The 26,920-nt window shown below is 45.4% G+C and overlaps 1 protein-coding gene across 2 annotated transcripts; it reads right to left on the reverse strand.

Annotated features, from left to right (window-relative positions):
- Window positions 1–791: 791 nt before the first annotated feature.
- Window positions 792–25,717, reverse strand: LOC109884682 (metallophosphoesterase 1-like). 2 transcript variants are annotated; one of them, XR_004206368.1, is made up of 10 exons: window positions 25,205–25,717; window positions 24,848–24,956; window positions 23,282–23,385; window positions 20,428–20,508; window positions 17,382–17,493; window positions 15,745–15,822; window positions 12,270–12,392; window positions 6,662–6,802; window positions 1,459–4,007; window positions 792–1,407 (listed from the first exon to the last, which is right to left on the reverse strand). XR_004206368.1 is itself a non-coding variant. In XM_031810331.1 (9 exons), the coding sequence occupies exons 1-9, from the start codon at window positions 25,459–25,461 to the stop codon at window positions 3,819–3,821; spliced, it is 1,194 nt and encodes a 397-aa protein (XP_031666191.1). In that variant the 5' UTR covers window positions 25,462–25,717; the 3' UTR covers window positions 792–3,818. The 2 variants fall into 2 exon arrangements, 1 of the variants encoding a protein (XP_031666191.1); XM_031810331.1 differs by having other exon boundaries at window positions 792–4,007.
- Between the last annotated feature and the right edge of the window lie 1,203 nt (window positions 25,718–26,920).

Genomic DNA, 26,920 nt, shown 5'->3' on the forward strand with positions numbered 1-26,920 from the left:
TAATTTAGACCAGAGACCTATTCCCTATATGGTGCACTACTTTAGACCAGAGTCCTATAGAACCCTATTCCCTATATAGTGCACTACTTTAGACCAGAGTCCTATAGAACCCTATTCCCTATATAGTGCACTACTTTAGACCAGAGCCCTATGGAACCCTATTCCCTACATAGTGCACTACTTTAGACCAGAGTCCTATAGAACCATATTCCCTATATAGTGCACTAATTTAGACCAGAGCCGTATTCCCTATATAGTGCACTACTTTAGACCAGAGTCCTATAGAACCCTATTCCCTACATAGTGCACTACTTTAGACCAGAGTCCTATGGGTTCCCTCTCAGAACCCAGCCAGTGTCCATTGTGTGACTATTTCCTCTCGTCAGTTATGTTGTAATTCTGCTATGCTGAGTTATAGCGTGGTCTAGGTGGAAGCAGATGGCATCTTTAAACACATCCTATTTCGGTAAGTCACGTCATCTGTTGCTAGTTGCTATAGATGGTGATACTTTTCATAAATAGGTCGCTATGGTTCCCAGGCTACTTTCCACCTTTTTTTTTTAACAACAACAACAACCTACTCGTCTTGCACTTTTCTTAACTAAATGACTGTGTCAATAAAGTAGCCGATCGCTATTTAAACCTCAGAAAACAGTTCAGGCCTATTTAGTTCCTGGTCAACTAGTTAACTGGTTATCAACCCACCGTAACAGAAAAGGTTACTACCTCTAGATAAACTGGGTTCTCCCGCAGCGTTCTACACTCACGACAAAATCCACCTGAACTCTTAAAAACTGTTGACATAATTCCCTTTATTGGTATTTACATCAGGAATTTAAATATATTTACATACATTTGCATACAGGAGGAGAAAAAAGAATGAAAACAACAGTTATAAAAGTCCATTATCGTTGTCAGGGCGACGTGTGTCTTTAATACATTAAATGCTGCTTGAAGACATGCACTTCTGGTATCAGTATATATAATAGAGATCAGGACCCGTTACCCACAAAGCCTCTCTGGGTAGGTGCTGATCTAGAATCAGGTTAGTCTTTTAAACAAGATTATTTAAAAATATATATATATATTTAACTAGGCAAGTCAGTTAAGAACAAATTCTTATTTACAATGACGGCCGACACCGGCCAAAACCGGGACGACGCTGGGGCCAATTGTGCGCCGCCTTATGGGTCTCCAAATCACGGCCGGTTGTGATACAGCCTGGAATCTAACCGGGGTGTCTGTAGTGACGCCTCAAGCACTGAGATGCAGTGCCTTAGACCGCTGCGGCACTCGGGAGCCCCTAAAGATGACCTGGACAGAAACAGCCTGATCCTAGATCAGCACTCTTCCTCTGAGTTGCTTTATGGTTACGGGCCACACAGAGGAAGATGGGAGACAGTGAACCTTGTACTTCCTGGTGCGAAGAGAGGAACATCTAGATGACTGACAGTGAACCTTGTACTTCCTGGTGCGAAGAGAGGAACATCTAGATGACTGACAGTGAACCTTGTACTTCCTGGTGCGAAGAGAGGAACATCTTGATGACTGACAGTGAAGTTGTCCTTCATCGGAGTTGAATGGTCCATTTCCGAACGCCAGAACAAGGACATCGACCAGTACTCTCTGTACAAGGTGAGGGTATGAAAACACTGGCTCCGTGCCTCTGGCGTTGTCAGGATAGTGGATCAGGTTGTCTGTTCTCTATCCTGATCCACTGTCCTGACCTCTATCCTGACCCCTGTTCTCTATCTTGACCCCTGTTCTCTATCCTGACCCCTGTTCTCCATCCTGACCCCTGTTCTCCATCCTGACCCCTGTTCTCTATCCTGACCCCTGTTCTCTATCCTGACCCCTGTTCTCCATCCTGACCCCTGTTCTCCATCCTGACCCCTGTTCTCTATCATGACCCCTGTTCTCCATCCTGACCCCTGTTCTCCATCCTGACCCCTGTTCTCCATCCTGACCCCTGTTCTCCATCCTGACCCCTGTTCTCCATCCTGACCCCTGTTCTCTATCATGACCCATGTTCTCCATCCTGACCCCTGTTCTCCATCCTGACCCCTGTTCTCTACCCTGACCCATGTTCTCTATCCTGACCCATGTTCTCCATCCTGACCCTTGTTCTCTATCCTGACCCCTGTTCTCCATCCTGACCCCTGTTCTCCATCCTGACCCCTGTTCTCCATCCTGACCCCTGTTCTCCATCCTGACCCCTGTTCTCTATCCTGACCCCTGTTCTCCATCCTGACCCCTGTTCTCCATCCTGACCCCTGTTCTCTATCCTGACCCATGTTCTCTATCCTGACCCATGTTCTCCATCCTGACCCTTGTTCTCTATCCTGACCCCTGTTCTACATCCTGACCCATGTTCTCTATCCTGACCCCTGTTCTCCATCCTGACCCCTGTTCTCTATCCTGACCCCTGTTCTCCATCCTGACCCCTGTTCTCCATCCTGACCCCTGTTCTCTATCCTGACCCATGTTCTCTATCCTGACCCATGTTCTCCATCCTGACCCTTGTTCTCTATCCTGACCCCTGTTCCCCATCCTGACCCATGTTCTCTATCCTGACCCCTGTTCTCTATCCTGACCCCTGTTCTCCATCCTGACCCATGTTCTCTATCCTGACCCCTGTTCTCTATCCTGAACTCTGTTCTCTATCCTGACCCCTGTTCTCCATCCTGACCCATGTTCTCTATCCTGACCCCTGTTCTCTATCCTGACCCCTGTTCTCTATCCTGAACTCTGTTCTCTATCCTGACCCCTGTTCTCCATCCTGACCCCTGTTCTCTATCCTGACCCCTGTTCTCTATCCTGAACTCTGTTCTCTATCCTGACCCCTGTTCTCCATCCTGACCCCTGTTCTCTATCCTGACCCCTGTTCTCTATCCTGACCCCTGTTCTCTATCCTGACCCCTGTTCTCCATCCTGACCCCTGTTCTCCATCCTGAACTCTGTTCTCTATCCTGACCCCTGTTCTCCATCCTGACCCCTGTTCTCCATCCTGACCCCTGTTCTCCATCCTGACCCCTGTTCTCTATCCTGACCCCTGTTCTCCATCCTGACCCCTGTTCTCCATCCTGACCCCTGTTCTCTATCCTGACCCCTGTTCTCTATCCTGACCCCTGTTCTCTATCCTGACCCCTGTTCTCTATCCTGACCCCTGTTCTCTATCCTGACCCCTGTTCTCTATCCTGACCCCTGTTCTCTATCCTGACCCCTGTTCTCCATCCTGACCCCTGTTCTCTATCCTGAACTCTGTTCTTTGTTCTTTTCGGAATGTGGAATTTCACAGCTTGAAAGAAAGAAAAATACAGAATTTCAAAAAGGTCCAAGTCTCTGTGTGTGGGGGGGGGGAGGGGGTCACACAGGTTCTCTCCAGGTAGAGGCTGTCCTTAACTACAGATCTAGAGTCAGATTACTTTACCTCCCAACAGGATGACCAATTTTCCTTTTGGAAGGCTACTGGGTGTGCAGGCTTTTGTTTCAGCCCTACTCTAACAAACCTGTCAGCAAAACAGCAAGACTTGGTCCTGTGTTCACATGACCTGGTGGAGCACAACCCTGCAAACCCACGGCAGCCTCCCAGGGCAGGAGCACCAGCCACCTCTGCTTTAGGGGGAGGACAGCGTGGCTACGTCCCAAGTTGCGCCCTATTCCCTACATAGTACACTACTTCTTACCAGAGCACCTATGGGCTAACCTGGTTAAAAGTAGTGCACTTAATAGGGAATAGGGTGCCATTTGAGATGGGATGTAGCCCATATCTCACCCTGTATCATTCAGCAGTCAGGGACAACCTCTACCTGAGACCGTCAGAGAAACTTGTGTTTGCTGATTGGACAGAGGATGAGGCACCGGAAAAGGCCTCGCATCCACAGGCAGTGGACCAGAGGGAGGAGGAAGAGGAGGCTGGCTCCTGTAGAGCAGTAGAGGGCTATCACTGTACTCTCCTCTGGAAGGAAACACTTAGACAGGCCATAACCACTGGAGGAGAACGAACCCTTGGAGAGGAGAGAGAGAGAGGGGTGACGGAGGGAGAGAGGGAGAGAGGGGTGTGATGGAGGGAGAGAGGGTTGTGATGGAGAGAGAGAGGTGTGATGGAGGGAGAGAGGGTTGTGATGGAGAGAGAGAGGTGTGATGGAGGGAGAGAGGGTTGTGATGGAGAGAGAGAGGTGTGATGGAGGGAGAGAGGGTTGTGATGGAGAGAGAGAGGTGTGATGGAGGGAGAGAGGGTTGTGATGGAGAGAGAGAGATGTGATGGAGGGAGAGAGGGATGACAGAGGGAGAAGAGAGAGAGAGGGGGGGTGACGGAGGGAAAGAGGGGGGTGACAGAGGGAGAGGAGAGAGAGAGGGGGGGGGTGATGGAGGGAGAGAGAGAGAGGTGGTGACGGAGGGAGAGGAGAGAGAGAGGGGGGTGTGATGGAGGGAGAAGAGAGAGAGGGGTGACGTAGGGAAAGAGGGGGGTGACAGAGGGAGAAGAGAAAGAGGGGGGGGTGACGGAGGGAGAAGAGAGAGAGGGGTGACGGAGGGAGAAGAGAGAGAGGGGTGACAGAAGGAGAAGAGAGAGGGGGTGACAGAGGGAGAAGAGAGAGAGGGGTGACGGAGGGAAAGAGAGGGGGTGACAGAGGGAGAAGAGAAAGAGGGGGGGGTGACGGAGGGAGAAGAGAGAGAGGGGTGACGGAGGGAGAAGAGAGAGAGGGGTGACAGAAGGAGAAGAGAGAGAGGGGGGGTGACGGAGGGAGAGAGGGGGGTGACAGAGGGGGAGGGAGAGAGGGGGGGGACGGAGGGAGAGAGGGGGGTGACAGAGGGAGAGGAGAGAGAGGTGGTGACAGAGGGAGAGGAGAGAGAGGTGGTGATGGAGGGAGAGGAGAGAGAGAGGGGGGTGATGGAGGGAGAGAGAGAGAGGTGGTGACGGAGGGAGAGGAGAGAGAGAGAGGGGGGTGTGATGGAGGGAGAAGAGAGAGAGGGGTGACGTAGGGAAAGAGGGGGGTGACAGAGGGAGAAGAGAAAGAGGGGGGGGTGACGGAGGGAGAAGAGAGAGAGGGGTGACGGAGGGAGAAGAGAGAGAGGGGTGACAGAAGGAGAAGAGAGAGAGGGGTGACGGAGGGAAAGAGAGGGGGTGACAGAGGGAGAAGAGAAAGAGGGGGGGGTGACGGAGGGAGAAGAGAGAGAGGGGTGACGGAGGGAGAAGAGAGAGAGGGGTGACAGAAGGAGAAGAGAGAGAGGGGGGGTGACGGAGGGAGAGAGGGGGGTGACAGAGGGGGAGGGAGAGAGGGGGGGGACGGAGGGAGAGAGGGGGGGTGACAGAGGGAGAGGAGAGAGAGAGAGGGGGTGACAGAGGGAGAGGAGAGAGAGGTGGTGACAGAGGGAGAGGAGAGAGAGGTGGTGATGGAGGGAGAGGAGAGAGAGAGGGGGGTGACGGAGGGAGAGGAGAGAGAGGTGGTGACGGAGGGAGAGAGGGGGTGACAGAGGGAGAGGAGAGAGAGGTGGTGACGGAGGGAGAGGAGAGAGAGAGGGGGGTGACAGAGGGAGAGGAGAGAGAGGAGAGAGAGGTGGTGACGGAGGGAGAGGAGAGAGGTGGGTGACAGAGAGAGAGAGGGGGATGACAGAGGGAGAGGAGAGAGAGGTGGTGACGGAGGGAGAGGAGAGAGAGAGAGGGGGGTGTGATGGAGGGAGAAGAGAGGGAGAGAGGGGGGTGATGGAGGGAGAGAGAGAGGGGGGGTGATGGAGGGAGAGAGGGGGTGACAGAGGGAGAGGAGAGAGAGAGGGGGGGGTGATGGAGGGAGAAGAGAGAGAGAGGGGGGGTGATGGAGGGAGAAGAGAGAGAGAGGGGGGGGTGATGGAGCGAGAGAGAGAGGGGGGCGGTGTAGGATGCAGAGTGACGGATGGAGAGAGAGAGGGGGGGGTGCGGGAGAGAGGTGTGACAGAGGGAGAGGAGAGAGAGGGGTGACAGAGGGAGAGGAGAGAGAGGGGGGGTGACGGAGGATAAGAGAGAGAGAGGGGGGTATAGGATGGAGAGTGATGGATGGAGAGAGAGGGGGGTGCCGGAGAGAGGTGTGACGGAGGGGGAGGAGAGAGAGGGGGTGACGGAGGGAGAAGAGAGAGAGAGAGGGGTGATGGAGGGGAAGGAGAGAGAGAGAGGGGGTGACAGAGGGAGAGGAGAGAGAGAGGGGGGGTGACAGAGGGAGAGGAGAGAGAGAGGTGATGGAGGGAGAGGAGAGGAGAGAGAGGAGGTGATGGAGGGAGAGGAGAGAGAGGTGATGGAGGGAGAGGAGAGAGAGAGAGAGAGGTGATGGAGGGAGAGGAGAGAGAGGGAGGTGATGGAGGGAGAGGAGAGAGAGAGAGAGGGAGGTGGAGGGAGAGGAAAGAGAGAGGGAGGTGATGGAGGGAGAGGAGAGAGAGAGGGAGGTGATGGAGGGAGAGGAGAGAGAGAGGGAGGTGATGGAGGGAGAGGAGAGAGAGAGGGAGGTGATGGAGGGAGAGGAGAGAGAAAGGTAGAGGTAGAGATGTGTGTGTACATCCTGGGATTAAAGGAGATGGCTGAAGCACCAACTGGTGTGGGATCAGGCTAAGAGGTACCAAGGCATTATTAGAGTTGTGGTACAGTAGGTATAATTAGTTAATTTGTTAGTTAGTTAGTTAGTTAGTGACTTACCAGTATGAAACTGGGGTTGTTGCGGTTCCTCCAGTTGAAGGACGGAACACTGATCTCTGGGTACTTGTTGTCATGGAGAACCTGACAACCACTGTGGGTGTGGCCACTGAGAACCAGGCGGGGCTTAAACCACTGCAGCAGCTAGGAGGGAGGGTGAGAACCAATCAAACACTCTTGATAACCAGTTCCTGTATCTAGGTTCACCACTCTAATGAAAACCACTGCAGCAGCTGGGAGGGAGGGTGAGAACCAATCAAACACTCAGTTCCTGTATCTAGGTTTAGATCACTAGATGAAAATCTGACTTTACATTCAGAAAGTATTCAGACCCCTTCCCTTTTTCCACATTTTGTTACGTTCTAAAATAGATCAAATTATCCCCCCCCCTCATCAGTCTACACACAATACCCCATAATGACATCACAATACCCCATAATGACATCACAATACCCCATAATGACATCACAATACCCCATGATGACATCACAATACCCCATGATGACATCACAATACCCCATAATGACATCACAATACCCCATGATGACATCACAATACCCCATAATGACATCACAATACCCCATAATGACATCACAATACCCCATAATGACATCACAATACCCCATGATGACATCACAATTTTAAAAAAGTATTGTGGTGTCATTATGGGGTATTGTGGTGTCATTATGGGGTATTGTGGTGTCATTATGGGGTATTGTGGTGTCATTATGGGGTATTGTGGTGTCATTATGGGGTATTGTGGTGTCATCATGGGGTATTGTGGTGTCATTATGGGGTATTGTGGTGTCATTATGGGTATTGTGGTGTCATTATGGGGTATTGTGGTGTCATTATGGGGTATTGTGGTGTCATTATGGGGTATTGTGGTGTCATCATGGGGTATTGTGGTGTCATCATGGGGTATTGTGGTGTCATTATGGGGTATTGTGGTGTCATTATGGGTTGTGGTCATATGGGGTATTGTGGTGTCATTATGGGGTATTGTGGTGTCATTATGGGGTATTGTGGTGTCATCATTATGGTTGTGTGTCATCATGGGGTATTGTGGTGTCATCATGGGGTATTTGTGGTGTCATTATGGGGTATTGTGGTGTCATCATGGGGTATTGTGGTGTCATTATGGGGTATTGTGGTGTCATTATGGGGTATTGTGGTGTCATTATGGGGTATTGTGGTGTCATTATGGGGTATTGTGGTGTCATTATGGGGTATTGTGGTGTCATCATGGGGTATTGTGGTGTCATCATGGGGTATTGTGGTGTCATTATGGGGTATTGTGGTGTCATTGTGGGGTATTGTGATGTCATTATGGGGTGTTGTGTGTAGATTGATGAGGGAAAAAAATCTATTTAATCCATTTTAGAACAAGGCTGTAACGTAACAACATGTGGAAAAAGTCCAGGGGTCTGAATACTTTTTGAATGCTCTGTATGTCCTCTAGTACCGGGGTGGTCCTCAACTAAATAATAATTTACTGGATAACCAAGACGCCCATAAGTAAGAGAGGTCAGAGAGGTCAGAGAGAGCTGCATGAAGCTAACATGATAGCATGAAGCATGTTAGCATGAAGCTAACATGATGACCACACTATAGACGGTGAAAGCTAACATGATGGCCACACTATAGATGTTGAAAGCTAACATGATGGCCACACTATAGATGGTGAAAGCTAACATGATGACCACACTATAGATGGTGAAAGCTAACATGATGACCACACTATAGACGGTGAAAGCTAACATGATGGCCACACTATAGATGGTGAAAGCTAACATGATGGCCACACTATAGATGGTGAAAGCTAACATGATGACCACACTATAGATGGTGAAAGCTAACATGATGACCACACTATAGATGGTGAAAGCTAACATGATGGCCACACTATAGATAGTGAAAGCTAACATGATGGCCACACTATAGATGTTGAAAGCTAACATGATGGCCACACTATAGATGGTGAAAGCTAACATGATGGCCACACTATAGATGTTGAAAGCTAACATGATGACCACACTATAGATGGTGAAAGCTAACATGATGACCACACTATAGATGGTGAAAGCTAACATGATGGCCACACTATAGATGGTGAAAGCTAACATGATGGCCACACTATAGACGGTGAAAGCTAACATGATGGCCACACTATAGATGTTGAAAGCTAACATGATGGCCACACTATAGATGGTGAAAGCTAACATGATGACCACACTATAGATGGTGAAAGCTAACATGATGACCACACTATAGACGGTGAAAGCTAACATGATGGCCACACTATAGATGGTGAAAGCTAACATGATGGCCACACTATAGATGGTGAAAGCTAACATGATGACCACACTATAGATGGTGAAAGCTAACATGATGACCACACTATAGATGGTGAAAGCTAACATGATGGCCACACTATAGATGGTGAAAGGTAACATGATGGCCACACTATAGATGTTGAAAGCTAACATGATGGCCACACTATAGATGGTGAAAGCTAACATGATGGCCACACTATAGATGTTGAAAGCTAACATGATGACCACACTATAGATGGTGAAAGCTAACATGATGACCACACTATAGATGGTGAAAGCTAACATGATGGCCACACTATAGATGTTGAAAGCTAACATGATGACCACACTATAGATGGTGAAAGCTAACATGATGACCACACTATAGATGGTGAAAGCTAACATGATGGCCACACTATAGATGTTGAAAGCTAACATGATGGCCACACTATAGATGTTGAAAGCTAACATGATGACCACACTATACATGTTGAAAGCTAACATGATGGCCACACTATAGATGAGGAAAGCGGCAGGTAGACTAGTGGGGAGGCAGGTAGACTAGTGGGGAGGCAGGTAGACTAGTGGGGAGGCAGGTAGACTAGTGGGGAGGCAGGTAGACTAGTGGGGAGGCAGGTAGACTAGTGGGGCGGCAGGTAGACTAGTGGGGAGGCAGGTAGACTAGTGGGGCGGCAGGTACCCTAGTGGGGCGGCAGGTAGCCTAGTGGGGCGGCAGGTAGCCTAGTGGTTAGAGGCTGGTAGCCTAGTGGGGCGGCAGGTAGCCTAGTGGTTAGAGTCAGGTAGCCTAGTGGGTCGGCAGGTAGCCTAGTGGTTAGAGGCAGGTAGCCTAGTGGTTAGAGGCAGGTAGCCTAGTGGTTAGAGGCAGGTAGCCTAGTGGTTAGAGGCAGGTGGCCTAGTGGTTAGAGACAGGTAGCCTAGTGGTTAGAGGCAGGTAGCCTAGTGGGGCGCCAGGTAGCCTAGTGGTTAGAGGCAGGTAGCCTAGTGGTTAGAGGCAGGTGGCCTAGTGGTTAGAGACAGGTAGCCTAGTGGTTAGAGGCAGGTAGCCTAGTGGGGCGCCAGGTAGCCTAGTGGTTAGAGGCAGGTAGCCTAGTGGTTAGAGGCAGGTGGCCTAGTGGTTAGAGACAGGTAGCCTAGTGGTTAGAGGCAGGTAGCCTAGTGGGGCGCCAGGTAGCCTAGGGTAGGAGTAGCCTAGTGGTTAGAGGCAGGTAGCCTAGTGGTTAGAGGCAGGTAGCCTAGTGGTTAGAGGCAGGTAGCCTAGTGGTTAGAGGCAGGTAGCCTAGCAGTGAGACAGGTAGACTAGTGGTTAGAGGCAGGAAGACTAGTGGTTAGAGGCAGGTAGCCTAGCAGTGAGACAGGTAGACTAGTGGTTAGAGGCAGGAAGACTAGTGGTTAGAGGCAGGTAGCCTAGCAGTGAGACAGGTAGACTAGTGGTTAGAGGCAGGTAGACTAGTGGTTAGAGACAGGTAGACTAGTGGTTAGAGGCAGGTAGACTAGTGGGGCGGCAGGTACCCTAGTGGTTAGAGGCAGGTAGCCTAGTGGGGCGGCAGGTAGCCTAATGGTTAGAGGCAGGTAGCCTAGTGGTTAGAGGCAGGTAGCCTAGTGGTTAGAGGCAGGTAGCCTAGTGGGGCGGCAGGTACCCTAGTGGGGCGGCAGGTAGACTAGCGGGGCGACAGGTAGCCTAGTGGTTAGAGGCAGGTAGCCTAGCAGTGAGGCAGGTAGACTAGTGGTTAGAGGCAGGTAGCCTAGTGGGGCAGCAGATAGAGTAGTGGTTAGAGGCAGGTAGACTAGTGGTTAGAGGCAGGTAGACTAGTGGTTAGAGGCAGGTAGACTAGTGGTTAGAGGCAGGTAGCCTAGTGGGGCAGCAGGTAGACTAGTGGGGCAGCAGGTAGCCTAGTGGGGCAGCAGGTAGCCTAGTGGGGCAGCAGGTAGCCTGGTGGTTAGAGGCAGGAAGACTAGTGGTTAGAGGCAGGAAGACTAGTGGTTAGAGGCAGGAAGACTAGTGATTAGAGGCAGGTAGCCTAGTGGTTAGAGGCAGGTAGCCTAGTGGTTAGAGGCAGGTAGCCTAGTGGTTAGAGGCAGGTAGCCTAGTGGTTAGAGGCAGGTAGCCTAGCAGTGAGACAGGTAGACTAGTGGTTAGAGGCAGGAAGACTAGTGGTTAGAGGCAGGTAGCCTAGCAGTGAGACAGGTAGACTAGTGGTTAGAGGCAGGAAGACTAGTGGTTAGAGGCAGGTAGCCTAGCAGTGAGACAGGTAGACTAGTGGTTAGAGGCAGGTAGACTAGTGGTTAGAGACAGGTAGACTAGTGGTTAGAGGCAGGTAGACTAGTGGGGCGGCAGGTACCCTAGTGGTTAGAGGCAGGTAGCCTAGTGGGGGCGGCAGGTAGCCTAATGGTTAGAGGCAGGTAGCCTAGTGGTTAGAGGCAGGTAGCCTAGTGGTTAGAGGCAGGTAGCCTAGTGGGGCGGCAGGTACCCTAGTGGGGCGGCAGGTAGACTAGCGGGGCGACAGGTAGCCTAGTGGTTAGAGGCAGGTAGCCTAGCAGTGAGGCAGGTAGACTAGTGGTTAGAGGCAGGTAGCCTAGTGGGGCAGCAGATAGAGTAGTGGTTAGAGGCAGGTAGACTAGTGGTTAGAGGCAGGTAGACTAGTGGTTAGAGGCAGGTAGACTAGTGGTTAGAGGCAGGTAGCCTAGTGGGGCAGCAGGTAGACTAGTGGGGCAGCAGGTAGCCTAGTGGGGCAGCAGGTAGCCTAGTGGGGCAGCAGGTAGCCTGGTGGTTAGAGGCAGGAAGACTAGTGGTTAGAGGCAGGAAGACTAGTGGTTAGAGGCAGGAAGACTAGTGATTAGAGGCAGGTAGCCTAGTGGTTAGAGGCAGGTAGCCTAGTGGTTAGAGGCAGGTAGCCTAGTGGGGCAGCAGGTAGACTAGTGGTTAGAGGCAGGTAGCCTAGTGGTTAGAGCGTTGGGCACGTAACCGAAAGGTTGCTGATTGAATCCCCAAGTTGACAAGGTAAAATCTGTCGTTCTGCCCCCTGAACAAGGCAGTTAACCCACTGTTCCTAGACCAGTTAACCCACTGTTCCTAGGCTGTCATTGCAAATAAGAATTTGTTCTTAATGACTAAAAACTAAAAACATGATGACCATCGTGACTGCCAGTCTGTTCATGTTGTCATGTCATCTCCCTGTCAGTTATTATTCAAAACATATTGCGCTTGAAAATAACAGCAATGGAGGTTGGCAAGAGCTCAAACTGATCTGGGACCAGTCTATCAGTAGTCCACATACCCTGTGAGAGGCCTCCTGAGACAGCACGTCATACTTCTCTCTGAACAGCAGGTGGCGCTCTTCAGGAGGAGCAGCATCCCGACCCGTACAGCCCGCATCACTCACCCGGTACAGAGGGTAATGCTGAGGGAGAAACAGACAGGAAAAGCTGTTGAATACCTGGTACAGAAAAATACAAAAGACGATGTCACAAGTTCCAGATACATTTGAAAATTACAAACAACTGCAGCGTCTTGAAAGCAGGACACTAACGCTCTCCTCACTTTATCTCTTGAAGCATGAAGGGGCATTAACATGTAACATGTAACCACTATGTAATAGGGGTTGTTACTATGTAACAGGGGTTGTTACTATGTAACAGGGTTTATTACTATGTAACAGTGTAGTGGTTGTTACTATGTAACAGGGTTTATTACTATGTAACAGTGTAGTGGTTGTTACGATGTAACAGTGTAGTGGTTGTTACTATGTAACAGTGTAGTGGTTGTTACTATGTAACAGTGTAGTGGTCGTTACTATGTAACAGTGTAGTGGTTGTTACTATGTAACAGTGTAGTGGTTGTTACTACGTAACAGTGTAGTGGTTATTACTATGTAACAGTGTAGTGGTTGTTACTATGTAACAGTGTAGTGGTTGTTACTATGTAACAGTGTAGTGGTTGTTACTATGTAATAAGGGTTATTACTATGTAACAGTGTAGTGGTTGTTACTATGTAACAGGGGTTGTTACTATGTAACAGGGTTTATTACTATGTAACAGTGTAGTGGTTGTTACGATGTAACAGTGTAGTGGTTGTTACTATGTAACAGTGTAGTGGTTGTTACTATGTAACAGTGTAGTGGTTGTTACTACGTAACAGTGTAGTGGTTATTACTATGTAACAGTGTAGTGGTTGTTACTATGTAACAGTGTAGTGGTTGTTACTATGTAACAGTGTAGTGGTTGTTACTATGTAATAAGGGTTATTACTATGTAACAGTGTAGTGGTTGTTACTATGTAACAGGGGTTATTACAATGTAACAGTGTAGTGGTTGTTACTATGTAATAGGGGTTATTACTATGTAACAGTGTAGTGGTTGTTACTATGTAACAGGGGTTATTACAATGTAACAGTGTAGTGGTTGTTACTATGTAACAGGGTTTATTACTATGTAACAGGGGTTATTACTATGTAACAGGGGTTATTACTATGTAACAGGGGTTGTTACTATGTAACAGGGGTTGTTACTATGTAACAGAGGTTGTTACTATGTAACAGGGGTTGTTACTATGTAACAGGGGTTGTTACTATGTAACAGTGTAGTGGTTGTTACTATGTAACAGGGGTTGTTACTATGTAACAGAGGTTGTTACTATGTAACAGGGGTTGTTACTATGTAACAGTGCAGTGGTTGTTACTATGTAACAGGGGTTGTTACTATGTAACAGTGTAGTGGTTGTTACTATGTAACAGGGGTTGTTACTATGTAACAGGGGTTGTTACTATGTAACAGGGGTTGTTACTATGTAACAGTGTAGTGGTTGTTACTATGTAACAGGGGCTATTACTATGTAACAGGGGTTATTACTATGTAACAGGGGTTATTACTATGTAACAGGGGTTGTTACTATGTAACAGTGTAGTGGTTGTTACTATGTAACAGGGGTTGTTACTATGTAACAGTGTAGTGGTTGTTACTATGTAACAGGGGTTGTTACTATGTAACCGTGTAGTGGTTGTTACTATGTAACAGGGGTTGTTACTATGTAACAGTGTAGTGGTTGTTACTATGTAACAGGGGTTATTACTATGTAACAGGGGTTGTTACTATGTAACAGGGGTTGTTACTATTTAACAGGGGTTGTTACTATGTAACAGGGGTTGTTACTATGTAACAGTGTAGTGGTTGTTACTATGTAACAGGGTTTATTACTATGTAACAGGGGTTATTACTATGTAACAGTGTAGTGGTTGTTACTATGTAACAGTGTAGTGGTTGTTACTATGTAACAGGGGTTATTACTATGTAACAGTGTAGTGGTTGTTACTATGTAACCGTGTAGTGGTTGTTACTATATAACAGTGTAGTGGTTGTTACTATGTAACCGTGTAGTGGTTGTTACTATATAACAGTGTAGTGGTTGTTACTATGTAACAGGGTTGTTACTATGTAACCGTGTAGTGGTTATTACTATGTAATAGGGGTTATTACTATGTAACAGTGTAGTGGTTGTTACTATGTAACAGTGTAGTGGTTGTTACTATGTAACGGGTTATTACTATGTAACAGTGTAGTGGTTGTTACTATGTAACAGTTGTAGTGGTTGTTACTATGTAACAGTGTAGTGGTTGTTACTATGTAACAGGGTTTATTGCTATGTAACAGTGTAGTGGTTATTACTATGTAACAGTGTAGTGGTTGTTACTATGTAACAGTGTAGTGGTTGTTACTATGTAACAGTGTAGTGGTTGTTACTATGTAACAGTGTAGTGGTTGTTACTATGTAACAGTGTAGTGGTTGTTACTATGTAACAGTGTAGTGGTTGTTACTATGTAACCAGTGTAGTGGTTGTTACTATGTAACAGTGTAGTGGTTGTTCACTATGTAACAGTGTAGTGGTTGTTACTATGTAACAGGGGTTATTACTATGTAACAGTGTAGTGGTTGTTACTATGCAACAGTGTAGTGGTCGTTACTATGTAACAGTGTAGTGGTTGTTACTATGTAACAGTGTAGTGGTTGTTACTATGTAACAGGGGTTGTTACTATGTAACAGTGTACGTGGTTGTTACTATGTAACAGGGGTTTATTACTATGTAACAGTGTAGTGGTTGTTACTATGTAACAGTGTAGTGGTTGTTACTATGTAACAGTGTAGTGGTTGTTACTATGTAACAGTGTAGTGGTTGTTACTATGTAACAGGTAGTGGTTGTTACTATGTACAGTGTAGTGGTTGTTACTATGTAACAGTGTAGTGGTTGTTACTATGTAACAGTAGTGGTTGTTACTATGTAACGGGTTATTACTATGTAACAGTGTAGTGGTTGTTACTATGTAACAGTGTAGTGGTTGTTACTATGTAACAGTGTAGTGGTTGTTACTATGCAACAGTGTAGTGGTCGTTACTATGTAACAGTGTAGTGGTTGTTACTATGTAACAGTGTAGTGGTTGTTACTATGTAACAGTGTAGTGGTTGTTACTATGTAACAGGGGTTATTACTATGTAACAGTGTAGTGGTTGTTACTATGTAACAGTGTAGTGGTTGTTACTATGTAACAGTGTAGTGGTTGTTACTATGTAACAGTGTAGCGGTTGTTACTATGTAACAGTGTAGTGGTTGTTACTATGTAACAGTGTAGTGGTTGTTACTATGTAACAGGGGTTATTACTATGTAACAGTGTAGTGGTTGTTACTATGTAACAGTGTAGTGGTTGTTACTATGTTACAGTGTAGTGGCTGTTACTATGTAATAAAGATTGTATCTACCTGCAGGATGATAGGTGTTGTAGAAGGATAGGTCCACGCGTCTTGGCAGTATTCTCTTATAATGCTGGACTGAGAATTCTGGCAGATAACAAAACATTAAAGTGAAACAGAGGAGAGGAGCATTGTGGTACATACAGTCGCAATATACATGCTGCTTTATCGCGCGTGCAATATTTTCCAAGGCCCTTCTCCCCCGATTGCTTAGTTTTTCCGGGCAGCCAGCTCTAGTAAGAGTCTTGGTGGTTCCAAACTTCCTCCATTTAAGAATGATGGAGGTCACTGTGGTCTTGGGGACCTTTAATGCTGCAGACATGTTTTGGTACCCTTCCCCATATCTGTGCCTCGACACAATCCTGTCTCGGAGCTCTACGGACAATTCCTTCGACCTCATGGCTTGTTTTTTTGCTCTGACATGCACTGTCAACTGTGGGACCTTATATAGACAGGTGCGTGTCTTTCTAAATCATGTCCAGTCAATTGAATTTACCACAGGTGGACTCTAATCAAGTTGTAGAAACATCTCAAGGATCATCAATGGAAACAGGATGCACCTGAGCTCAATTTCAAGTCTCATAGCAAAGGGTCTGAATACTTATGTACATAAAGTATTTCAGTTTTTAAATTTGAATAAATTAGGAAAAGCTGTTTTCTCTTTGTCATGATGGGGTATTGTATGTAGATTGAAGAAAAACATTTAAAAAATCCATTTTAGAATAAGGCTGTAATGTAATTATGAGTTAAACAGTATGTAAACATTATTAAAGTGACAAGTGATTCCATGTCTATGTATATAGGGCAGCATCCTCTAAGGTGCAGGGTTGAGTAACCGGGTGGTGCAGTCTCTAAGGTGCAGCCCGTCAGGAAGTCCAGTACCCAGTTGCACAGGTTCGGGGTCGAGACCCAGGGTCTTGAGCTTGATGACGAGTTTGGAGGGTTCTATGGTGTTGAATGGGGCGGTAAACAAATTGAAGTGGGTCTAGGGTATCAGGTAAGGTGGAGGTGATATGATCCTTGACTAGTCTCTCGGAGCACTTCATGATGACAGAAGTGAGTGCTATGGGACGAAAGTCATTTAGTTCAGTTATCTTTTCTTTCTTGGTTCTTCAGTTATCTTTGCTTTCTTGGTAATTCAGTTATCTTTGCCCCCCCCCCGCCTTTCTTCTTCCCAGAGAGTTCTTTATTCCTGTCTGTGCGATGTACTGAGATCCCAGCTGGCTGTTTGGATAGGGACAGTATGTCAAGAGAGAGCCACGCTCTCATGAAACAGAGTATGTTACAATCCCTGATGTCTCTCTGGAAGGAGATCCTCGCCCTGAGCTTGTTTACTTTATGATCCAGGGACTGAACATTAGCGAGTAATATACTCGGAAGCGGTGGATGATGTGCACTCCTCCTGAGTCGGACTAGAAGTCCACTCCGAATACCTCTTCTCCTCCAGCGGAGTCTTGGAGCGGACTCTGGAATAAGTTCAATTTCCCTGAGGGGGTACGAACAAAGGATCCACTTCAGGAAAGTCGTAAAGAATCAGACTCCAGCTTTAACTCCTTTAAATGTCTGAGTTGTAGAGGGCACTCACTGGGAATAGTTTAAGTCCCTGGACTCTTGGTGTGGGTGTGTGTGGGTGGTAGAAGACCCACCTGTAGTAGTGAACAGTTGAGGTCCCTGGACAGTGTGTGAAGCTGTTTCTCCACTGATTGGCAGATAGGACAACCGTCACCATGCAACGCCACGCTGTTGACCAACAGAAAGCTAGAGAAAAAAACAACGAGAGACACAAACCTGTTCACCAGTAGAGTGACAACATCTTGGGGTTCATACCGTAGAGAGAGAGACAACACCTTGGGGTTCATACCGTAGAGAGAGAGACAACACCTTGGGGTTTATACAGTAGAGAGACAACACCTTAGGGTTTATACAGTAGAGAGACAACACCTTAGGGTTTATACAGTAGAGAGACAACACCTTAGGGTTTACACAGTAGAGAGACAACACCTTGGGGTTTATACAGTTGAGAGACAACACCTTGGGGTTTATACAGTTGAGAGACAACACCTTAGGGTTTATACAGTAAAGAGACAACACCTTAGGGTTTATACAGTAGAGAGACAACACCTTGGGGTTTATACAGTAGAGAGACAACACCTTGCGTTTTATACAGTAGAGAGACAACACCTTGCGTTTTTATACAGTAGAGAGACAACACCTTAGGGTTTATACAGTAGAGAGACAACACCTTAGGGTTTATACAGTAGAGAGACAGAGACAACACCTTAGGGTTTATACAGTAGAGAGACAACACCTTAGGGTTTATACAGTAGAGAGACAACACCTTAGGGTATTATACAGTAGAGAGACAGAGACAACACCTTAGGGTTTATACAGTAGAGAGACAACACCTTAGGGTTTATACAGTAGAGAGACAACACCTTAGGGTTTACACAGTAGAGAGACAACACCTTAGGGTTTATACAGTAGAGAGACAGAGACAACACCTTAGGGTTTATACAGTAGAGAGACAACACCTTAGGGTTTATACAGTAGAGAGACAACACCTTGGGGTTTATACAGTAGAGAGACAGAGAACACCTTAGGGTTTATACAGTAGAGAGACAACACCTTAGGGTTCATACAGTAGAGAGACAACACCTTGGGGTTTATACAGTAGAGAGACAGAGAACACCTTAGGGGTTATACAGTAGAGAGACAACACCTTAGGGTTTACACAGTAGAGAGACAACACCTTAGGGTTTATACAGTAGAGAGACAGAGACAACACCTTAGGGTATTATACAGTAGAGAGACAGAGACAACACCTTAGGGTTTATACAGTAGAGAGACAACACCTTAGGGTTTATACAGTAGAGACAACACCTTAGGGTTTATACAGTAAAGAGACAACACCTTAGGGTTTATACAGTAGAGAGACAGAGACAACACCTTGGGGTTTATATAGTAGAGACAACACCTTAGGGTTTATACAGTAGAGAGACAGAGACAACACCTTAGGGTTTATACAGTAGAGAGACAACACCTTAGGGTTTATACAGTAGAGAGACAACACCTTAGGGTTTACACAGTAGAGAGACAACACCTTAGGGTTTATACAGTAGAGAGACAGAGACAACACCTTAGGGTTTATACAGTAGAGAGACAACACCTTAGGGTTTACACAGTAGAGAGACAGAGACAACACCTTAGGGTTTATACAGTAGAGAGACAACACCTTAGGGTTTATACAGTAGAGAGACAGAGACAACACCTTGGGGTTTATACAGTAGAGAGACAACACCTTAGGGTTTATACAGTAGAGAGACAACACCTTAGGGTTTACACAGTAGAGAGACAACACCTTAGGGTTTACACAGTAGAGAGACAGAGACAACACCTTAGGGTTTATACAGTAGAGAGACAACACCTTAGGGTTTATACAGTAGAGAGACAACACCTTAGGGTTTATACAGTAGAGAGACAACACCTTAGGGTTTATACAGTAGAGAGACAGAGACAACACCTTAGGGTTTATACAGTAGAGAGACAACACCTTAGGGTTTATACAGTAGAGAGACAGAGACAACACCTTAGGGTTTATACAGTAGAGAGACAACACCTTAGGGTTTATACAGTAGAGAGACAGAGACAACACCTTAGGGTTTATACAGTAGAGAGACAACACCTTAGGGTTTATACAGTAGAGAGACAACACCTTACGGTTTATACAGTAGAGAGACAACACCTTAGGGTTTATACAGTAGAGACACAACACCTTAGGGTTTACACAGTAGAGACAACACCTTAGGGTTTATACAGTAGAGAGACAGAGACAACACCTTAGGGTTTACACAGTAGAGAGACAACACCTTAGGGTTTACACAGTAGAGAGACAACACCTTAGGGTTTACACAGTAGAGAGACAGAGACAACACCTTAGGGTTTATACAGTAGAGAGACAACACCTTAGGGTTTATACAGTAGAGAGACAACACCTTAGGGTTTACACAGTAGAGAGACAACACCTTAGGGTTTACACAGTAGAGAGAGAACACCTTAGGGTTTATACAGTAGAGAGACAACACCTTAGGGTTTATACAGTAGAGAGACAGAGACAACACCTTGGGGTTTATACAGTAGAGAGACAACACCTTAGGGTTTACACAGTAGAGAGACAACACCTTAGGGTTTACACAGTAGAGAGACAGAGACAACACCTGAGGGTTTATACAGTAGAGAGACAACACTTAGGGTTTACACAGTAGAGAGACAGAGACACAACAAACATAAAACAGGATGGATCATCATGAAGGGATTTAAATGCTGATCTCACAGAATACATACAGGCTGGGGGTTGAATAGAGAGAGACAGGGAAAGAGAGGAAGAGAGAGGGGAACAAGCGAGAAAGACACACCGAGAGATGGAGAGCGAGAGAGAAGGGAGCAAGCAAGACAGAGATAAGAGAGATGATAGAGATGATAGAGTGGGGATGGAGAGAGAAAGAGACAGAGGGAAAGAGAGGAAGAGAGAGGGGAACAAGCGAGACAGAGATAAGAGAAACAGGGTAGAGATGATAGAGTGAGAGGAAGAGAGAGGGGAACAAGCGAGACAGAGATAAGAGAGACAGGGTAGAGATGATAGAGTGGGGATGGAGAGAGATTTACATAAGGAGGTCAAACAGCGCAGTGACTTACTTCACTCCTTTCTTGGTGACCATTCTGGTGGAGGTGGTATTGAAGGCCTTCTCAAAGCGCTGTAACTTGAACCAGTCCATTCTTCAGGAGGACAAAGAACCAAGACAGTTAGACTTCAGTCCAAGTCCAAACTGCTGTGTGGATTATTTGTGAGACTTTATGGGCTTCTTTTCATCTCGTTAACAGTTTGACTCAATTCATCATTTATCGCGAATGTTCACGTAACAGAGAGGTTACTGTACCCGGAATGTTCACGTAACAGAGAGGTTACCGTACCGGAATGTTCACGTAACAGAGAGGTTACCGTACCGGAACAGAGAGATTACCGTACGGTACTAGAATGTTCACGTAACAGAGAGGTTACCGTACGGTACTAGAATGTTCACGGAGAGGTTACCGTACGGTACGAGAATGTTCACGTAACAGAGAGGTTACCGTACGGTACTAGAATGTTCATGTAACAGAGAGGTTAGGGTACGGTACTAGAATGTTCACGTAACAGAGAGGCTACCGTACGGTACTAGAATGTTCACGTAACAGAGAGGTTAGGGTACGGTACTAGAATGTTCACGTAACAGAGAGGTTACCATACGGTACTAGAATGTTCACGTAACAGAGAGGCTGCTGTACGGTACTAGAATGTTCACATAACAGAGAGGTTACCGTACGGTACTAGAATGTTCACGTAACAGAGAGGCAGCCGTACGGTACTAGAATGTTCACGTAACAGAGAGGTTACCGTACCGGAATGTTAACGTAACAGAGAGGCTGCCGTACGGTACTAGAATGTTCACGTAACAGAGAGGTTACCGTACGGTACCGGAATGTTCACGTAACAGAGAGGTTACCGTACGGTACCGGAATGTTCACGAAACAGAGAGGTTACCGTACCGGAATGTTCACGTAACAGAGAGGTTACCGTACCGGAATGTTCACGTAACAGAGAGGTTCCCGTACCGGAATGTTCACGTAACAGAGAGATTACCGTACTAGAATGTTCACGTAACAGAGAGGTTACCGTACTAGAATGTTCACGTAACAGAGAGGCTGCCGTACGGTACCGGAATGTTCACGAAACAGAGAGGTTACCGTACCGGAATATTCACGAAACAGAGAGGTTACCGTACCGGAATGTTCACGTAACAGAGAGGTTACCGTACCGGAATGTTCACATAACAGAGAGGTTACCGTACTGGAATGTTCACGTAACAGAGAGGTTACCGTACCGGAATGTTCACGTAACAGAGAGGCTGCCGTACAGTGCTAGAATGTTGACGTAACAGAGAGGTTACCGTACAGATTCTACAGTATAATGTGCCATCAGTCTAGATTCTACAGTATAATGTGCCATCAGTCTATATTCTACAGTATAATGTGCCATCAGTCTAGATTCTACAGTATAATGTGCCATCAGTATAGATTCTACAGTATAATGTGCCATCAGTATAGATTCTACAGTATAATGTGCCATCAGTATAGATTCTACAGTATAATATGCCATCAGTCTAGATTCTACAGTATAATGTGCCATCAGTCTAGATTCTACAGTATAATGTGCCATCAGTCTAGATTCTACAGTATAATGTGCCATCAGTATAGATTCTACAGTATAATGTGCCATCAGTATAGATTCTACAGTATAATGTGCCATCAGTATAGATTATACAGTATAATGTGCCATCAGTCTAAATTCTACAGTATAATGTGCCATCAGTCTAGATTATACAGTATAATGTGCCATCAGTATAGATTCTACAGTATAATGTGCCATCAGTATAGATTCTACAGTATAATGTGCCATCAGTATAGATTCTACAGTATAATGTGCCATCAGTCCAGATTCTACAGTATAATGAGCCATCAGTCTAGATTCTACAGTATAATGTGCCATCAGTATAGATTCTACAGTATAATGTGCCATCTGTCCAGATTCTACAGTATAAAATGTGCCATCAGTATAGATTATACAGTGTAATGTGCCATCAGTATAGTTTCTACAGTATAATGTGCCATCAGTATTGATTCTACAGTATAATGTGCCACCAGTCCAGATTCTACAGTATAAAATGTGCCATCAGTATAGATTCTACAGTATAATGTGCCATCAGTATAGTTTCTACAGTATAATGTGCCATCAGTATTGATTCTACAGTATAATGGGCCATCAGTATCGATTCTACAGTATAATGTGCCAGCAGTATAGATTCTACAGTATAATGTGCCATCAGTATCGATTCTACAGTATAATGTGCCATCAGTCTAGATTCTACAGTATAATGTGCCATCAGTCTAGATTCCACAGTATAATGTGCCATCAGTCTAGATTCTACAGTATAATGTGCCATCAGTATAGATTCTACAGTATAATGTGCCATCAGTCCAGATTCTACAGTATAATGAGCCATCAGTCTAGATTCTACAGTATAATGTGCCATCAGTATAGATTCTACAGTATAATGTGCCATCAGTCCAGATTCTACAGTATAAAATGTGCCATCAGTATAGATTATACAGTGTAATGTGCCATCAGTATAGTTTCTACAGTATAATGTGCCATCAGTCTAGATTCCACAGTATAATGTGCCATCAGTCTAGATTCTACAGTATAATGTGCCATCAGTATAGATTCTACAGTATAATGTGCCATCAGTCCAGATTCTACAGTATAATGAGCCATCAGTCTAGATTCTACAGTATAATGTGCCATCAGTATAGATTCTACAGTATAATGTGCCATCAGTCCAGATTCTACAGTATAAAATGTGCCATCAGTATAGATTATACAGTGTAATGTGCCATCAGTATCGATTCTACAGTAGAATGTGCCATCAGTTCATGGTGGATGTTCACCTACTCGTAGTGGAAGCCGATGTCGTGGTTTCCAACCAGAACTACCAGCTCTGTGTCACTGGGATGTCTAAACATCTTCTGGAAGCGACAGACATCATCCTCCCAGTTCTGTTACGTGGGGAAATAAAACCCATGGTACAGTTGAAGTTGGGAAGTTTACATACACCTTAGCCAAATAAATTTCAACTCAGTTTTTCACAATTCCTGACATTTAAAGTAAAAATTCCCTGTCTTAGGTCAGTTAGGATCACCACTTTATTTTAAGAATGTGAAATGTCAGAATAATAGTAGAGTGATTTATTTCAGCTTTTATTTCTTTCATCACATTCCCAGTGGGTCAGAAGTTTACATACACTCAATTAGTATTTGGTAGCATTGCCTTTAAATTGTTTAACTTGGGTCAAACATTTTGGGTAGCCTTCCACAATCTTCCCACAACAAGTTGGGTGAATCTTTGTCCCCATGTGCAGTTGCAAACTGTAGTCTGGCTTTTTTTATGGTGGTTTTGGAGCAGTGGCTTCTTCCTTGCTGAGCGGCCTTTCAGGTTATGTCGATATAGGACTTGTTTTACTGTGGATATAGATACTTTTGTACCTGTTTCCTCCAGCATCTTCACAAGGTTGATTTGCACCAAAGTACGTTCATCTCTAGGAGACAGAATGCGTCTCCTTCCTGAGCGGTATGACGGCTGCGTGGTCCCATGGTGTTTATACTTGCGTACTATTGTTTGTACAGATGAACGTGGTACCATCAGGCATTTGGAAATTGCTCCCAAGGATGAACCAGACTTGTGGAGGTCTACAATTATTTTTCTGAAGTCTTGGCTGATTTATTTTTATTTTCCCATGATGTCAAGCAAAGAGGCACTGAGTTTGAAGGTAGGCCTTGAAATACATCCACAGGTACACCTCCAATTGACTCAAATTATGTCAATTAGCCTATCAGAAGCTTCTAAAGCCATGACATCATTTTCTGGAATTTTCCAAGCTGTTTAAAGGCACAGTCAACTTAGTGTATGTAAACTTCTGACCCACTGGAAATGTGATACAGTGAATTATAAGTGAAATAATCTGTCTGTAAACAATTGTTGGTAAAATTACTTGTGTCATGCACGAAGTAGATGTCCTAACTGACTTGCCAAATTTATAGTCTGTTAACAAGACATTTGTGGAGTGGTTGAAAAACAAGTTTTAATGACTCCAACCTAAGTATGTAATCTTCCGACTTCAACTGTATATATATATATATTTTATTTTTATTTTTTTATTTTTTTATACATGAAGTAGAATAGAGTAGAACAATAGTTATAAATGTAGCAGTTACACTATTACAGAAACACATTACAGATACATGTAATAGTGTTTCTGACCTAAATATTTTAGGTCTATGACCATTACAGAAAGATGCCTAGCGTTGCAAGAATTAACATCAAAGGGTTTGGTCCTCTTTGCGTAATGGCTAGGACTAAGAGTTGTAGGTTTCGAATCCCTCCCCCCCCTCACACACACACACACACACACCACCAAATTCACTGCAGTAGACCTACAAGGTGCTTGTTATGGCTACATACCTTCGGAGAGCTCCATTTCCCCTCATCGAACACATCCCCCAGTATAAAGACGACCTCAGGTCGGAGCAGGGCCAGGGCGGTCTGGAAAGCTCGTTCCATCTGCCATTCCCTGGGTTGCACAGAGACAGACCATACATCAGTCAATCATCCGTCAGCTCAGCGCACCATGCATTACCCTTGTCTGTTGTTATTGCTGACGACTGAACTGCTCTAATCTGCTTAGAGACAGCGTGGATATAGGCTGACACCGAGCGTCATGCGTTCCCTAGAAACTATGCAAAACATACTTTTTTGTTGTTGTTGTTTCACAATAAAATAAAATGCATAATAACATATAGATTTATGAGGATGAATTACCTTCGCAGTTTGTCGAACCAGTGCCCTCCGACAGCGCCGAGGAGATGCGTGTCTGACAGCACCATAGCGCGGAGAACCTCCGGCTCTGGTTGGCCGTCTGCGCTCCTCTCACTCGCCGGGGCACCATGGTCGATCCCAGGCCAACCACACTGTAATATCGCGGCGTAATAAATCAGATACTCACAGAATATGAAAACGCTGCAAACCGCTCCGAACAGGACAATAACAGCGCTGCATGCGACGCTCAAACACGACATGATATATCTATTGTTGTTTTCAGATGACCTGCAATAGAGGCGCACTGATGGAACCGCGCTTCACCAGGCATCGTCTTTTTTTTAAATTATCTTCAAACCTAAATATCAATGCCTGCGTGACGTTATCATCGCATTGTGCAAAATGTAATATAAATACCGTAAAGGCCTATAATAATATTTTTTTTTTTAATTCAAAGATCCGACCGCGGCGGATAGCCTTATCTCCTCCAATCAAGCGGTCGATTGGTGAGCGGTTGAGTTCTGGGGGGTGCTCTTTAAAGGGTATATTTCCACCACTTCCGGGGACATAATTGATGGGAGACTTTGTGGATTCTGCGGTCTTTTAAATGGCATTATCACCAGGGCTCATTCAGTAATATAGTTTCTTATGTAATTCCCGAGGATGTGTTTCCCCGGAATTTACATCACACTGGTCTAATGGTCATAACGACTCCTTGATAGTAGGATAATAATAATTATAAACTAATAATAATGATAAAATAATCATTATAAACCCAGGGTCGTTACAATAATATAGTTCACACATACTTCAGTTCATTTTTGGTCAATAAGGTCAATACACAAAGGTTTTGAGTTAAACACATCGAGGCCAATGATACGGTCTAGTGTAAACTGCATAGTCAATATGGGCCTAATGTAACACGCTGACTAAACTGGCTCTGCTCAGCGTCTGCGTCGGCCATCGTGCTGCATGTTGATTTGTTCTATCCTCATGACATGCAAGTTAAAATACCAAAACTGTGAATCAACTATATTCATTTTTTTGGGGGGACATGTAGGAACACACGAAACATTCATGGACATTTAGCTAGCTGGCTGTTTCTAGCTCATTTGTTCTGGGAGATAAACATGGTGTTTTTATTTGACCTGAAATTATATGGTCCTTTTTCTTTTTAGCTGGATCTATTATAGAATTTTGACCCATTTTTGAATGATACAAAATCGTGTGTTTCTCTACTCCCAATTACTCCACAGATAAAAGGGGAAACCAAGTTCGTTTCCCTTAATCTCTTATCTTCACGTTTCTTCTTCTGTGGATTTCATATTATATGGCAGTTGGCAACTACCTTTAAGGTGCATCACCGAGTGTGAAACCCCCCCACATGGTCCTCCTAAAAACCAGGAGATGGGTTACCCGACAACGTCCGGAAAACGATGCGTACGCTTCAATGGGGGCAGGAGTCCGTGTGTTGTCGTGAGTCTGGATGGCCAGACAGCTACCAACAATGAACAAGAAACTGCCATGAGGGGAATCACAAGTGGCTCGTTTCATCTTTATCTTGAGGTGTTTGACGGATTTCATGTCATTTAGCTAGCTAGCTAACCAACAACTGTTACGATGTATTTGAGAGATAACAAGTGCTCATTGTGCAACTTTATTTTTTCAATCAACATTGGAGACTAAATATAGTTTACATGTATTCAACAATCTAAGCCA

This window comes from Oncorhynchus kisutch, linkage group LG30, assembly GCF_002021735.2.
Source record: "Oncorhynchus kisutch isolate 150728-3 linkage group LG30, Okis_V2, whole genome shotgun sequence".
Taxonomy (NCBI): Eukaryota; Metazoa; Chordata; class Actinopteri; order Salmoniformes; family Salmonidae; genus Oncorhynchus; species Oncorhynchus kisutch.

What these genes read in the sequence shown, in the direction of transcription:
- LOC109884682 (XM_031810331.1), bottom strand. Translation starts at nt 25,461, where the DNA reads ATGTCGTGTTTGAGCGTCGCATGCAGCGCTGTTATTGTCCTGTTCGGA. An exon ending in TGGTTCGACAAACTGCGAAG is followed by an intron (nt 24,957 to 25,204) that starts GTAATTCATCCT and finishes TGTGCAACCCAG; the next exon opens with GGAATGGCAGATGGAACGAG. An exon ending in CTCAGGAGGCCTCTCACAGG is followed by an intron (nt 6,803 to 12,269) that starts GTATGTGGACTA and finishes CCTCCCTCCTAG; the next exon opens with CTGCTGCAGTGGTTTAAGCC.